Source organism: Apteryx mantelli, chromosome 27 (genome assembly GCF_036417845.1).
Source record: "Apteryx mantelli isolate bAptMan1 chromosome 27, bAptMan1.hap1, whole genome shotgun sequence".
Taxonomy (NCBI): Eukaryota; Metazoa; Chordata; class Aves; order Apterygiformes; family Apterygidae; genus Apteryx; species Apteryx mantelli.
Genome location: NC_090004.1, coordinates 719544 through 736081, shown reverse-complemented (window position 1 = coordinate 736081; position 16538 = coordinate 719544). Strand labels below are relative to the sequence as shown.

General features: G+C 46.3%; 2 protein-coding genes across 4 annotated transcripts in view; both read right to left on the bottom strand.

Moving 5' to 3' along the window:
• Window positions 1–4215, bottom strand: part of EYA3 (EYA transcriptional coactivator and phosphatase 3) — a 65121-nt gene extending 60906 nt beyond the window's left edge. For all 3 annotated transcript variants that reach the window (XM_067311480.1, XM_067311481.1, XM_067311485.1), the window contains exon 1: window positions 4137–4215. The gene's annotated coding sequence lies outside the window, so the exon portion shown is untranslated. The remainder of the gene's footprint in view (window positions 1–4136) is intronic.
• An 850-nt stretch (window positions 4216–5065) lies between these two features.
• Window positions 5066–12203, bottom strand: PTAFR (platelet activating factor receptor). The gene is made up of 2 exons (XM_067311388.1): window positions 12184–12203; window positions 5066–8315 (listed from the first exon to the last, which is right to left on the bottom strand). The coding sequence occupies exon 2, from the start codon at window positions 8255–8257 to the stop codon at window positions 7208–7210; it is 1050 nt and encodes a 349-aa protein (XP_067167489.1). The 5' UTR covers window positions 8258–8315; window positions 12184–12203; the 3' UTR covers window positions 5066–7207.
• Between the last annotated feature and the right edge of the window lie 4335 nt (window positions 12204–16538).

The following is a 16538-nucleotide window of genomic DNA, read 5'->3' as shown; positions in this document are numbered from 1 at the left end:
TTATGGGGACTTTTTGCTTCCCCCTTATCAGGCAAGTTTAAGTATTTTATAATGATTTTTTTTTTTAAGCCAAGAAAATGAGTTTTCTTCATATCCAAAAAGATCACCCTAGCAGCATGCTTGGCATGACAGATCAACTACTGGATAGAAAAAACTGACACAATAGAAAGAAGAATAAAACATTTTGTGTCTTTTTTTTATAGTTTTCCAAAATACGAGCAATACTAAAAAAGTATTCCCTATTAACTTCCTTGAAGATAGAAGGAAGGCCAGCTCACCTCCCTGTACACAAAAACTTCAGGATGGACAGGAAATACGGATTTAAAACACATGGAACAATCAAGGCAAGGACTCCTGAAATTTCAAGAGCTCTTATAATTATGTTGAACAAAAGATCAGACATACTACAAATGAGACCAGACTTCTACGTAAAACCTCAAAGTCTTGAGCCAACAGGATTGGTTTCTGCGACAATATTTTCCAAATAGGTACATGGGAACAATTATGTCTTTATCAGGAAAGCAATGTGGGGAAATTTTGTTAGTGAACCAGTGTTAAGACTACTTCAGAACACTTCTGTAAGGTTCTGAAAACAGTTCTGTCACTTTCTTCTTTCCTACTCTGCAAAAAGTAATTATCTCTTTTTCCAGGTGATGCTGGTCCTGAATGTGTATTTTTCTCTCCTGCTCATCTTAAATCAATTATATTTAGTTAACAAGGAATTTCTTAAGCTCTCTCAAATAGAACAAAACAAAGTATTTGTCACAGGGCAGATACTAGTGTCAGACTATTTTGTAAAATCTTCATGGAATTACACATGACGGTATGATATTCATAGAAATATGAATCATCACCCAGGGATTAAAGCTACACTTTATGCTACATTCCAATCGGTGGCTCTCAAAGAAGCAGGAGTATCAATATTCGAGTACAAACAGCACAGTCTTCAAAACTCAGAAGGAAGCTCTAGGAATGTGAGAGTAGCTCTCTAAACAGGGCACAAGTTCATAACTTCAGGAAGAGAGACTCATCTTCTGCAGAACTGAAGAACTATTTAGTCATCTCTGAAAATAGATTAGCCAATATCCTTAATCCCAATGGTTTATTTAAGAGATGGAAAAAGAGCCTAATCAGCTTCCTCACAATACTAGATTATTTTTCTAAATAGACAGCTTGTACTCTAGGAATATAGCCTAGTCGAGGGACTGATTGGTAACAACCTGGAAAAGACAACACAGTAGTGACCTGTGTGGTATAGCTCCAGATGACACCATACATTGAACAGCCTGTTATGACACTGTGTTTTCTCCCTGCAGCACTATCCTAACCATCAGATTTGGGCAACGTATAAGGAGGAAATCTGACTGCTTGCTACCAGCAGCACTACCTTCACTGAAGTTATAGATGCTGCTGCAAGAAGGAACAAAGGATTTGCAGTTACTCCCTCAGGTGCTGGAGCAGTAGAACAGCATCCTATGAACTACCCTTTAGCCGCTGCTAAATAGGGGCCACCAGAGAGAACATTTCTCAGAAACCGCTTGTTTTGCTGCCCTTTAAAAAAATTAAGTAAGAAAAATACAGATAAATTAAGAAAAAGGAAATGGAGAACAAATTAGTGATAAGACAAAGCAAGGAAAACCTGAAAAAGACCTTCCTTAACGTAGTTTTTAGGACTCACCAGTGTGTGCCACTGGTCATGCACTACATGAAAACACTCATGAGCTACTATAAAGGAGAACATTGCCTGAAGGTGGGTTGTTTCTGGACAGTGCTGGGTGAAATATCATACACAAAATACTAGTTAAATCCTATCACGATTCCATTTAAGCCCTCAGAGTTTCCTATAGACCTCCATCCTGACAGCTCCTTTTTCAGGGTTTTGCAGACCCAGTAACTGGGTCTGCAGATTGTCAAGAATCTAAATATGGGCTATTGCTAAGCCTATCAAATACAAGTTGTAACAAACATCCCATTTCTACAAGAAAAACAGGAGCACAGACTTGCCCAGAAGAAAAAAAATTATTCCTATTTCTGACAGCTAAGAATACATGCACTGAATTACTCATGTCTGCAGTGAGTTGCTGTCAGCCTTTAACCATGCATAACATGACTTACACAGGAGAACAAACTCCTTCCTAGGTTTTCCATTTAATGAAAATATTTCAGTATGTTTTACCCAGTCTTCCTGTCTTTCCCTAGATCCTGAGCCAAACCCAGTTCAGCATAAATGCAGGAATACCATCTCCTATTTAAAAAAAACAACAAAAAACTTTGTTTAGAGTAATAGGCTAAGCATCTAGTTACACTTAGTCATATTAACTATCCTTCAGTACGTGAAAGCTAGGAAACAGTACATTAATTCGCTTTAGAGATACTCTATCCCATTCACATAAAACTTGAAAATCCCTTCAGTAAAGTATCTGCTGACATATTCCATTCAGAACTCATTCAGCATCTTGACATTTACAGGTGAAAGTCTTGAAAAGCTAAAAAACCTTCAGAAGTTGATAAAGTCACTAATTATTCAGGAATTATTACAGCTGTTACACATAAGTGTAACATGCACGCAACAGTTTTGCAATTCAGTTTGCCACACAAACCAACAATACACAGGTACATTCTCACTTCTAAGCATTTAAAGGCTCAGAGGTAACTGAGATTAAGGGCTAGTAGTTTATAAGTCATTAGAATTACTGCACAACTTATCTAAGTAAGAAACAAAACACAGGGAGGTGATTTTAAAAAAATAAACATGATAGTAACTTTCTCAACCTGGCAAACTACTGACCTGTCAAAGCGTATCTATCTCTTATGCATTTATAAAAGTAGCTAATTATGAAAAGAGTGACTCAAGGTATGTGAATTATCATGATTCCAAAGAGAAACCTATTTTATTCAGCATCTTGAATTTAAAATTGTCTGCAACAGACAGAAAGGCAAGAAAACAAACAACAGAGGCAGATAAAAATCTTATCTCAATTGTAAGTATGGTTGACTTTCAATTACCAGTTGGAAGTCACCAGACTACAGATTAAGTGTATTATGAGAGCAAAAGCTCATAACTGCATGCAAAGAGTGAGGTACTTATTTGCATGGTGCTGCCTCTGACTTAATACAGCCACACTGCATCAAGGACTAGTTCTAGTCTGGAAACAATTTAGCCACATCATGCAGTGCAGAGACCAAATAAATAAGGCATGCTATGTTTGAGCTGCCTCTGCATAAAGCTCCAGCATCCCTGCACAGCATTCCCAGAATCAGGAATATCCAGCAGAGTTGAGCTGGACCCAACAGGGCTTAGGAAGACCAACTGAGAATGGCCCTGCCAAGCCCAAACCCATCCTTTGGCTGTGTCCGCACAAGCTTGAGTGCAAGTTCCTGAACCCATCCAAAGTGCTAAGAAGCGCCAATATGTTTAACTAACTTGTTGCAAAGACAACAATTTGGGCAAAGCTGCCCTGAGCTGGAGGTACCTAATACTGCTGGCCCTGCGTCCAACCCACCAACTCTAGGCACATCCCAAACCATCCACAGCAAGTTCTTTTTCCCAATTATCTTACACAAGCCAGTCCTCATTACCTAAGCTAACGGAGTTGATTAGCACTTTTCTGCAGCCTTTACAGGTCTTCGAGCAACACCCCCAGCAGCTGTGGTACCCAGGATTGCTGACAACATCCCAGACTGACTCGGGTCCCACTGTGTTCCGGGGCGCAGCAGACTCCCATCGCAGTAAATGTTGGGTCTACAGCAGCACTACCTGTTACGGACCTGCACGGCTCTACTGCAACGCCCCTGAACATCTCCTCGCTCCCGTGTGATGAAAAAAGGGCAGACGCACACCGCTGTCTACACGCCTTTTCCAGCTCGCCTCTGGCTGCGTCCCGACGGCCGACGAGCAGGGGCTCGCTCGGGCGCCGGGAGACCCGGGCCAGCCGGCGGTGCCGCCCCGGCCGGCCTGAGGGGACGGGACGGGGCGGCGCGGCGCGGCGCGGCCCAGCGCCGGGGCCGGGGCGAGCGCGCACGCCGTAGGGAGGCGCGCCGCCCTCCCCGCAGCAGTGCCGGGCAAGGAGCGCGGGCGGGCGGGCAGGCAGCCCCGGACGCGGCCGGGCTGCGGGCCGCCCTCAGCGGGCTCTTACCGAGAGGCGGCTCCGGAGCCGGGCCCGGGAGCGAGTCCCGCGGGGGACATGGCAGCGGCGGCGCCGAGCAGCTCCTCGCCCCCAGCCAGCGGCAACGCGACCCGGAAGCAGAGCCCGCGCGGCGACGGAAGTGACGCCACCTCCGCGAGGCGGTGGCGGCGCTGGGGTCACGCGCCAGGCCGTTGTGGCGGCGGCGGCAGCTGCCGGCTGCTCCGCGCCTCCCCATTACACAGATCCGCTGCCGGGGGCGAACGGGACCGGGACCCGGCCCAGGCCCAAGGCGGCATCGGGCCGAGGGCCGCCCTCCCGGTTACGCCGTTAGTTCATCCCCCGGGAGTTAGGGTGTTGCAGAACTAGAATAAAACAGGTAACCGTTACTGCAGGTGCCGGACACTGCGCGGCTGCGAGTGGATGAGGTGGAAATGGCCGCCGTTCTCTGGCCGGGAGTCATGGGATGCTCTGCTTGTCCCCTACTGTCTCTCCCACCCCCATTTTTTCTATTTTGTCTTAACTTTTATTACAACACATTCAAAAGTATCTGAAGTGCTTGTGCCTTCTTTCAGCCTGAATGTCAAGACCATATAATAGGGTGTCTGTCTTTACGGAAAATTTCGCTGTCTGCAGGTCAGAGAGTTTGGTTTTTGTTCATCTGGTTGGTTTGTGGAGCACTCAAGTGTTTCACAAGTTGTTTCCTGTGTGAAATTCTTTCTTTCCCCATCCCTTTTTGTGGGTCAAAACTGGCCTGAGATTTTAATTTTGCCTGTCGCAAAAGATTGCTTGGTAATTTAAAAAAAAGAAAGAAGGAACTGAAATATACCATCAAACAAGCTTTGACAACATTTCACTTAACTGTAAATAAAGATGAGAAGACATGTGAGCATAAAGGGCAAAACATTTGGGAGCAAAGTTTATTTAAAACAACTTTTGAGGATCCGTCTTATTGCAAAGTAAAGCAGTTTAATACAACACTGCTTCCCCTGTAAAACTGAAAGAGTCATTCCAGGAACAGAAGTAGAAGCTCAGGGTTGTTTTTAAAAACAAATGGTTACTAGCTTAATTACTTCAGTATATCCTCCTGAAGTGTCCCTCAGGGGCTTTTCCTCCATTTACCCTTTCGCTTAGATGCAAGAAATTCACATTTGTTCTCTGAGCCCACGCTGGCCTCAGCAGCTGTTTTGTGTGGAGTAAAGCATATTATTTACCCACAATGAATAGCACAAACTGTAAGCTCTCTTGCAAGCTTTCCAGGAATAAGTAGAAGAAAAGCATGCTCTTATCAAATCTCCACATAAAATAATCCCTTTCCATTTCCTCTAAGAGCCGCCAAACTCCAGCCTTAATGTGCTCTAAAGCTAGAGAGCTCTGCTATTGCCGCAGATAGTGAGGGGAAAAGGGAAAAGTTCCACCCCGTCTGCCAGCTGCAGGAGCTGCTCTGCTTGGAAAAGCAAATTCTTCCAGCAAGTGTGCTCCAGACTTTTAAGTTAAAGAAACTGCCACCCTTGCTGTGCACTGTGGTTCGGATGACTGCAGATTCAGGGCAAAGCTTTGAGCATGACTGTGCAGTGCCTGGCTGGTGTAGGAAGGCTGCTGTTCATGCATATAAATAACAAGCATCACCATGGCAGATGGGCTTTTCCTGTTGTCAACCAGACTCTTGTATGTAGTTTGAGGAACCAAAACCTGTTGTAAAAGCAAGAAAGTTCCCTTCCCTGCCCTATTTCCCATGCTGGATTGAGCAATTGGGTCAGAAAAGGAACCTCAAGTGTCTCATGATTTGTAGCAAAAGTCAGCACCCCTGGAAAACCACTTTGCCCTGGGCCCCTGCTGATTGCAACTGGCCCTAAGCGAGGAGTCCCAAGTCTTGTTCAAATGTGTGAATTACACATCTGCAACTTGTACTGTGCTACTGTGGCAGCACTGACTTACTCAGAAAGTGGCCAGGACCTGCCCACAAGCTAATACTTCATTTGTGGTAGGATATCAAGAACTAGTCAGCTTCTTTTCTTCATAGCAGAAATAAAATGGCTGGGGGAAGGAAATAATGTATAGATTCTTTTTATAACCTGAATTTAAATAAGTAAGAAAAAAGATACTGAAGCATTTTAAACTTATTTCTTCTTAATGCCCATGTGGACAACAGTCCCATTATCTGGAGACTGCAAAGTGAGATTGAATCTACACGGATACAGGCAGTCAGCCAAAAATTTCTGAATTTCTGAATTGAATTTCTGAGCACAGGAGGCCACTTGTCTGCCCTTTTTGCCATCATTCAGAAAGTCAGGGCAGACAATAGTCCCCTTCAGACATAATGCTTATTCGGGGATAGGGGCCAAGGCAGAACTTCCCCAGGCACTGCCAATTTCTCTTCCTTTTCTTGCCTCCTAATCCAGTTACTTGACTGATTCAAGAGCTGAGAGCGAAGGCAAAATTTCATGATAGCTATTCCCAGGCATCTGTCAAGTATGAATCCCAGCAGGTCACACAAAGAAGGAGTCAGAGATGCCATCGTGATGGCATCATGAGGAACTCCTTGGACTAGGTCCCTTCTAGACATTCTAACGCTTATTCAGCTCAAACTCTCTTCACAGAACCATACAAGCTGCTCAGAAAAGTAACTTGATGGTGTTAGCAGCTCATTGTGTTCCTCCAGGTCTTTTAGGAGTCTCTTTTAGCTCTGCGATTGGATTCCTCATGGGAGCTGGGCAGGCAAAGGACCAGGGACAGCCCTGTCTGGGCTGACACAATGGATATTTTCAGTGCATTCAGCTTTTAGCCATTCACTGGGAAGAGTCAATGGCAGATTTCTTTCACATAAAAGCAGATTGTCTGAGCTGTTCTCAGTGCTCATGGAACACCAGCCAAGATAGAAGGTACTTTTGTGCCAGCCTGTGACAGGTTCCAGTTCTGCCAGTTGCATCTGATAGAAGAAATGAGTGTTCATTCTTTTTTCTAATGGAAAAAAAGGAAATGTAAGATCCTGGTCCTCTGTTGCATTCCTCACTGCGTCCTCTTGAGAAAAGACAGGTGACTGATTCATATATCTCAGTCTCTGCAATCAGAACAGGACTGTGCTAGATCCTGATGGCATCCTCCTGGTGAATGGTGTCAATCATTGTGTCTGTGGTTTGCCTGGAGCACTTGCGACTACCTTTCATGCTTTTCAGGTTGTCTGAAAGATGCTTCTGGAACCTTTTGGTGAGAAAGCAGTAGATGACTGGGTCCAACACACAGTTCATACTTAAGAGGCACAAAGTCACCTGGTGAGCGTCATTGAGTTGTCTGCGCAAGTCACAATTGTCCTTCTGCCACTGTTCCAGAACAGTGAGGGTCCAAGGCAGGTCCACAATGTGATGAGGTACAAAGCTTATGATGAACACAGCCAGCACCGTGCAAACCATCCAGAGTGCCCTTTGCTTGACGTGAGTGCTCTTCCGCTGCTGCATTGACTTAGAGAAGAGGGTCCTGATAATGACGATGTTCCAGCCTAAGATAAATAAGAAAATTATATAGAAAAGGATGCAGATGATCACATGAATGGCAAGAACAGCTGGAACACTGCCAGCAGAGTTACTGTAGTACTCAAAACACCGGGTAAAATTCACTGAGTCGATTTCTGTTTTGTTAGTATTATCGTCAAAAAGATAATACAAAGAACTGCCCACTGTTATGATCCAGATAGCTGCTGACAAGTAGATACCCCTTCTCTGGGTGGTGAACTGAGCAGCCTTAATGGGATTAGTCACGGCTTGGTAGCGGTTATATGTAATGACCATCAAGAAGGCAACAGAAGAGTAGGTGTTAACGAAGAATAAACAGCCAGCCACGCTACAGAGGAACCCAGGCATGATCCAGTCTCCACGGTGGTGATAGTAAATAATCCACAGAGGCATTGTAACCAAGAAGAGCAGGTCAGCCACTGTCAGGTTCACCATGAATATCTTGATTTCATTGAGTTTCTTGGTGGGGTAAATACGACTGAAAATCCAGAGCACGTAGCAGTTGGCAACAAAGCCCAGAATGAAAATGATGCTGTAGAAAACAGTGAAGAGGGTGTAGCGAAACTCAGAGTCTATCATCTGGCATGGGATGTTTTCAGCACCATCTTTGTCCTCTCCAGACATTGTGCTGCTGAGCTGGTGCTTCTGATGCAGAATTTCCTCTTATAACTTTTCTTCTTGCCTAAAAATGTAAAGGATAAAACCAGCTGATCAACACGGTGCCATAGCTAAGTCAAAACCCAGCTTTCATTTTCAGCTGTCTGTGACCACAGGAGTTCTCCCCCCTGCCGTGGCTCCAGCCTCAGGCACATGCCCCGTCTCCTTGGTCCTCTCTTCAATCCCATTGCCATGTCATACTAGCCTTTGCATCTTAATCCAGTGTTGTCTGCTGCGTTGCAGATCTCAGATCTCTAATCTCTAATCTCAGATTGCTTTTCTGCATGAAGGTTCTTATGACAGATAAAATTAACTCTTATTCTACTCCCTCTCAAGCTATATAGACTGAGCTTCTTAATTTTTTGCTATAAGCAAAGTAGGTTTTCAGTCTCTCATTTTTTTTGTGGTTCTTTCTTAATACTTTCTGATTTGCCTACTTTTTTCTTAAACTAGAAATTCCAAGACTGGGACAATATCTGGTACAAATGTAACACTAGGGGCATTTCCAGAATCACCCTCTACTTACTCCTTCCTGACATTTTGCTGCTTATAGTTGTAAAGATTACATTTGGTTTTCTTAGTTGTAAGCACCGCAGGATCTCACATTCACTTCATAGGCTACCAGAACTCCATTTTTTTACTGAACAAATGATGTAAAAGATGAGTTATTAATTCTATCTTGATTCTTAGATACGTTTTTTCTTAAACTCTCTTAAATCTCTCTTAAAAGCCTTGCTGTTGCCTATTGTGCCATCATTTTGAATTCAGGTTGTTGTAGAACCCATCTGGCTCCATCTCTTTTTTTACATCGGCTCCAAGTGTTAGCAGCAGCAGTTCTGTACTCCCCTGTGTCCCTGGCAAGACTATTGATAAACACTGGCCCTAAAGAGATACCTTCAGGATTTTAATATGACCTGTCCCTACCTCAATTAGTATTTCTTCAGATCTAGCTGACAGTTTCAACACATCAAATTCCTGCATCATCAATGTTGTACGGTATTTTTTTCTCAGATTCACGTGGTATTCAGTCTAATTCCTTGTAGACTGTAATCTGCTGCTTTTACTACCCAGAGAAATACACATCAGCTCTTGACTCTAGCACTAACTCCCTGTGTGATGCTCAGCAGGCCCTCACCTCTCTGTGACACAGTGCTGCAAATCTCTTAGTATTTCTCTCCCTCTAAAAGCAATGGGAAGATAACTTGACTAATACAGGTAAATGAGTTTGAGAGCCATGGCCAAGGATATTGGGTTGCTTGGTCATGGCAGACACACTAGGTTTGTAACATAATTTGAGCCAACAGAGTCTGATCTTGCTAGTCCCAGGGTTTGTAAAATGCAGAAAATGGTGGTTTAGCTTGGAAGTAAAGTGTACCACCGGTCATGATGCCTACACATCTTGTGCGAGTTATGATGGGAATGCTGGGTGCTGCACATTGCAAAGGTGCTTGCCTTGGCTCTGCCAGCCCCCTAGACAACATGCTTTTCACCAAAAAAGTCAAAAATGCTGAAAAGTCATCCTCCTGCCTCAAAACTTTCTGGATCTTCCCCAGCAGCAGAGACATGAACACTCGTCTCACCCTCCCTGAACTGAGTCACTCTTTGTGCCCACATGCTCTTGGTTCCTCACTGCCCATTTGCAATTTTCCTGTGCAAATGGGGAAGTCAGCTCTAGCTCAGGAAAGCTCTCCCTCTCTTCAGAAAACTCTGCAAACCCCTTGGAACTTCCTCCCAGCTGGCAGCAGAGGAAGGCTGCAGTCACCTTCCCAAGCCTCTCTCAGTTCTCGCCCCTCACCTTCCCGAGCCTCTCTTCTTCTTGCCCCTCACAGTGGCCCTAACAACATGACAACTACAGATGTCTACAACTTGGCCTTGATTCTCCACATGGCTGCTGGGTGCCAGATAGCACTGGGGTTTGAAAGTCTTTAAACTCAATTCTTCTGCCAAGGTCTATGTAGTGTGGAGAGGCCCAGAAGCCCAGGAATTAACAGGTACCTGTGGCAGTACTAGCAGTTGGACAGGTGACACACGCATCTGTTCTCTTTCACCTTGACCTCTGCCATCCTGCTGAGAAACCATCAGTCTTTAGAAGGTAGCAGCTGATTCAGGCAGTGATATCTAGGAGTTGAGGATGCCCTAGGCTATGATGCCTGGGGTCTGGCCGCAGAGGTCTGGCACGTCCCTGAGGAAGAACGTGTCTCCACTCCCTGTTGCTCAGCAGAGAGGCCCCAGAGCAGGTAGTGGCTGAGGCTCTGTTCCCTCCATTTCAACAGCCTCATCTATGTATTAAAAGTGGTAATTGACACAACATGGCCTTAAATAAACATCTGTGTCCAAGCCCAACTCTCCTACTCATGGAGAGACCATCTCTGGTAAAGACATATGCCAGTTGTAAGGGTTCGCATCCCTCAGCTCAGCAGAGCACTGGTAGCAGATACAGATACTTCAGGCAAGGGGTGAAGCCATGCACGGGCAAGAGAGACTAGTGGAGAGCCTGGTGTTGACACACTATTCAAATGTTAGAATAAGAAGGAAAATGAAGTCCTAATTAGCTAAGATCATTAGAGACCTTATGGTTCTTTTAAATTTGCATCTTAAACCCAATGTTCTGACTAATTGCCAACTTCAGTAAATAATTCTGGTGCCTGGGGCTGTAATCTTTGAAATTAAAGATGCTCTGTCACTGTAGCACCCGATCTGAACATACCCAAGGTGGGGAAAATGAAAAGGCAATGCATCTCCCTAGCAAAATTCACAAGGAGAGAAGGGCCCACATCTAGTACATATGCACAGCTGTTATTCACAAAGTCCCTCATGATTGTGCCACTGATAAGTCCCTTTAACCCTCCATTTCTGAGGCTGCACGTGGGCACGGCTGCCTCCAAACTTTACCCAGGAGCTCTTGGGTAAACTTTACTGATGGGCTCTCCAGGTCTACCAGATTTAGCAGATGGGGCAGGAGGGAAAGTGAACTTGCATGTCCCCTCCACTACAAAGCCCTGCACCTAAGGAGGATAGGCTTGAGCTAAAGGGCTGGGCTCTGACATGCAGAGATGAATGCGAGGACATGCTTTACATTGTTAAGTCTGATATGGAGCAGAAACCTCCAGCAGAGATGCAGGATGGGCAGTGGGAGATGGCAATGCCTTGTACAGCTCCAGCAGGATTTGATAGAACTCGTGTCATGACAATGTTAGGCTGTGCAGTGCCAATGACAAGGTCCTTAAGGAAACTACGAGGGAGCTGTTTTCCCCTTCTCACTTGTCAAGCCAGAAATGCTACAAAATATGGCTAGAAGAGAACATGGCACCGTTCCCCTCTAAATTTACTCAATAACCCACTTCCCTCTTCAGCCTGAGGAATTCAAATTCACATCTCCTGTGTACTCAGAAAATGTCCTAAACTCTAGGCTCAGACGTGTGGTATAGAGGATCTCAGTCTTTCCTGCTGATACTGTTCCCCTTTGTAAAAAATACATAAATATCCTCCATGCCAGCAGAAGAGAGAACGACATGCAGTGGTCAGGGTGTGAGCTGACAGATGTGGGTGCCATTCTCTGCTGCAACAGGCTGCACTGTGTTACCAAAATTCCTGGCAGCCCTAGACTAAGCCACTACCTAGTGCCCCAACCAATAATCCAAAGTGGTTTATCTCATCAACTCTACTGTACACAGAAAAGGAGAGGGAAGTAAACCACTGTGCAACAGAGCATGGCTGGGGCAATTGCAGACTCTGCTCCCAGTTCAACACTTTCTCCCATGGGCCATGCTCTCTCAGTAAGGATTTTCTGGCTCATGGCTGCAAGCTGCAAAGATCACACTAACGCAAGCTATGTCATCAGCAAAAGCATCTTCCAGGAGGAACAGTACCAATAAATTTTATTTTGTGCTTACCACAGTTGAATGGATTCAGTGTGATATGTCCATTTTCAGCTTTAGTAGAGCAGTGATGGATGTCTTATTGAGGGTCCTTGGTCCTCTTCCAGATGTTACTTTTTCTGACCTGGGGCCAAAAGGTCTCCGCACAGACAGCTCTCAAGAACAGGACACCAGAATGGGAGTAATGGCACTGTAACTGCAGTGTCACTAGAGAAGAGGAAATGTGTGACATCAGCTCAAAGGAAATGAGAAATAAAAAAAGCTGTAGAGGAAAGGCAAGTAACCACAGCAAAGATCTGGAAAGTCCTTAGAGCTGTTTCCTCAAAGTATCTCCACTTCTAATGATCCTGAAAGAGAGAGAAGTTGGGGTTCTTCTCTAAAGACCAAATTGGAACCCAGTCCCTGTCCTTGGTTAGATCAGGGATTAAAAATCATTTGGACATCCTTCTTCTGAACAGCCGAATGGCAGAAGCTGGGAGAGCATTGACTTAATAACTCTGAGAAAAGGAAGCACCAGAAAACTTGTAAATCCCATGGACAAACTCATTCCCTAGCACAGTCTCCTTTGCACTTGCGTCAGGGCTAAACAGAGCTGGGCATACAGCCATGCCAAGTCTCCTTTTATCTCAGGGATCTTCAGCAGACACAGAGACAGTGGGTAGCCCTGACTCCCTGGGAGGATACGTAACCTCCTCATCGGCTGGGGGAAATGGGGCACTGACAGAGGAGTAAGGTGCAGAGCAGCAATGCTATTCTGCTGAGACACCAACTTCTGGCCTGCTGGGCCTCGGGCAATCCCCAAGGCTGGGAAGAGGCTGTGTGTGGCTGTATGGCCCTGCTGAGGCCCCAAGGCAGTGGGCTGTACAGAATTGGGGCAGCCAGCGCAGCACTGGAAACCACCTTCTGTCCATGCCAGTGGCTGGAAGTCCCCAGACAAGGGCAGGCAAAGGTCTGGCACTGATCTGAGCTTCATTGCCTGGGTCAGCTCTTGAGATCCCTCCTTCCCTCCACCTCCGGAGGGCGCAGACAGTCTCTGCCAAAGTCATTACAGGGGTGAGCACCCAGCACATGCCTCAGCACGGTGGCCTGCGGTGAGAAGAGGCAGGCTGTTCATGTGGGTGCATGGCAGCCACCACGAGCCCCAGCCAGGCACTCAGCTCACTGCTGTGCAAACCTCAATGTCCTGCTGCCCCGGGCCTTGCTCAGGTGAGGCTCTGAAACATCTGGGGATGCATGGAGACAGCACAGGCTCTGATGACAAGAGTGAGAACCCAGGCTGGAGTCTCTCTCCCTCGCATGCTCAGTCCCAGATGGGCCAGAGAGCAGCTGTCATGAGCTGATCCACCTAAGTGGCCCCATCTGAAATCCCAAATCCTCAGAAACAGCATTCAGGCCAGCAGATCCTTGATCCACTCCCCCTGTCTCTGCATGGGTGACTTCTGGCTGTGGGACTGAGTGCACCGTGCACTTTCAGCTTGTAAGAAGTCACCTCTGTCCTACGTGGCAGCAGCACAGGGTATTGGAGGGGCATAGGAGCCAACTGAGCAAAACTGGATCCAGACACTGCCAGTATGTTTGAGCCGTTACAGCAGTGGCACTGAGCAGACCTGGGAGACCCTGCCTTGCCTGAGCAGGAGTGGGCTACACCCGAGGAGCTAGCTGTACGGAGCAGGGAAATGTGCTACCCTCTCTGGTCCTGGGGACCAGGGAAGAGCCGGGCTCCCTCTGCGCTGGGCCACATCGGGTGACCCAGGGGGTGAGATCAGGCTCCTGCAGTGATGTTATCAATCTGTGCTGGGATGGAGGCTCCAGCAGCCTCCTCTCCTCTGCTGCCCACCTTCCTCTCTCCTTCTCCCTTCCTTATGAGCAATGGGAGAGATGGACAGGGGAACCTGCTCCTTTGTGAACCTGTCAGAGCTTTCCTAATACTCTAGCCCATGAGACTGATTCTGGGAGCTGAAATTAAAAACAAAATAAAAGCACGCCAATGAGATTGGCCGGCAGCCAGTCCATGGCTTTGAAAGGAGAAGCCAGTGAGGACGTCTTGGCACTGGGGGAAGGGGAGCATTAGCAAAGGCTATAGCAACTGCAAAACAAAGTGTGCTGTCCTGCCACTGCCAAGATCTTAGAGGAAATGAAAGCCCAGGAGGTTCTGGGCTGGAGAGGGGTTTTCATCAGAAATCTGCATCCTTCCTCTGCTCAGCCCTGCGTAGGCTCTGACACCGACTCTGGGCACATTCATGTCACTGAATTTCAGGGTCTGAGGAAGCTCTTTTGTAAAACCCAGAGAACCAAAATACAGTAAAATACCAAACTCACTGATGAAAGACACCAGGAGATCTGCAGGGTGGAAGCTCTAATAGCGATATGAAACTCTGCTTTCTGATTTAAACACTCCCACCGGAGGCAGGAGACTTCTAACTGCCCAGAGCTGGGATTTGACAGCATCAGTGCTGGCAAGTGCCTCCTCATCTCTCTCTAGATTTCCTTGTCTTTCAGGTGTGTCTCAAATGCTCAGGTCTGGCCTCAAGGTATTTAGATTCACAGAAATGCCCGGAACAACCACTCGGTCATGTAGATTGGCCTTTTGCTTGCCTTGCACTGCTCCAACTCTTAGCTATTTGGGGAGTTCCCTTCCTCACCATTTCCATTTTAGCTGTTGCATTTAAAGCATGAAAAGTATAAGTGGGCCCAGATTCAGAGCTGCTGATACCGATGCTATATAGGAAGGTGAAGAATAGCCCCCTTCCTCCCTCCGGGACTACTGTGCGCCTGTTTATGCACTGAGGGGGCTCATCAGCCCCCCTTCGCCGATACAGCACCCAGAGGCAGCACTCCCCAAATCCTGCACCCTTTCCAGCTGCCGCTCAGGGATACAGCTCCCCTGCTTCACTGGGACCACAACACTGCCTCTTTCTGAGTGCACAACCTTGCATTCAGCATTGAAATGAATTTTGTTTGCAGTGGCCCAGCTTATTGAGTGGTCCTGGCAGTTTTTGACTGCCCTGTTCTCAATGTTATTTACCACTTCCAGTCCTGGGGATGCACATAAAATCTGGCTGTAGCGGTTGCTGGCGAGAAAACACTGAATGTCATGCAAGTCTATGTAAAAAAAAAAAACCACCAAAAACCTTGAATATGCAGTTACCTTTATCAACTGAACTTGCAATATAATAAAAATATAAAATTAAGCTTCTTTTACTATAACTGATTCCCATGTGATCCTGTTAAGTAGCATTAGTAGCATTTTTGGTCTCTATATCTGGGGCACTAGATTCTGCCTAATCTTTGGGGATAATTTGGGGCTAACCAGTAGTCCCTGGGTCATTCCCTGTGGCTCTGGCACAGTATCAGGACTTCTCTTTCACACCAAGCTGCCTTGCTCCTGCTTTCAGGGGATGAACAGCATGAGTGCATCATCACCAGGCTTGTTTTGTGTGCCTCTGGCATGGCTCCTTGGGCTCATCTCCTTCTGAGACGGAGTCTGTTAGCAAAATACCTGCTGTTGATAACCACATATTAGTTTTGCAGATATCAGAAACCCTTTTTGGGTTAGAAAGTATTATCAGCATATATCCAGCGAACTCTTTCCAAGAACAAAACCACATTTTATTAGTGGAGGAAAGCCCTCTGTGGAATGAAATCAAATAGAGGAGCAGCGTTCTAGCAGAGAGACTCTGTGTGCACTCCCTGCCTCCCTGCTCAGTGAAAAGAGCAGTAACACAAACCACATGAAATACCAACACAGGAACTCTGAAAGCACCAAATGCTGCCACCAGTATCGGCGCCACGTGGTGTGACATGTTGGGCAAGTGAACAGGGAAGCGTGATCCCTGCTGGTCCCTGTCACCAGTGCTTATTCTCTGGTGTCAGAATAGATCTAGACTTTGAAAGTACATGCTGTTCCTTTGGAAGCGGAGCGGCTGATAAGCAGATGCTAAGCATTGTTGTCTGTGAGTTTCCAGTACTCATCTCACGCCCTCTGCACAATTTCCTTTTGCTCATTGCATGAAAGAAATACTAAATAAACTCTGTAGCTTCCCCCTGTGAGTGTTTCAGAGCCTGACACGATGGATCATAACCTTATTATCAAGTCTGCAGGAATGTGTCCAGGGAGTTGGTGTTGCTCAGTGGGGAGCTACATCTACCCAAGCTGCTGAGAGTCCCTCTTGGGGCAGTGAGCAGTGACATTTTCTGGTAGTCATTTGACAGCTGCAGAAAGATAGGGCACAGCTTTTGCTGCTTACTGTGGTCATTGCTGGGTAACCCCAAGTGGCAGGAGAGCTTGCTGTTGGGATCCAGGTTCATGTATCAGCAGTGAATGAAACAGGGAGCAGGACAGACTCCAGCTGGTTTTAGCACACAGAGTC

Bases quoted from the DNA above. Each gene is read 5' to 3' on its own strand.
- PTAFR (XM_067311388.1), bottom strand. From the start codon at position 8,257: ATGTCTGGAGAGGACAAAGATGGTGCTGAAAACATCCCATGCCAGATG.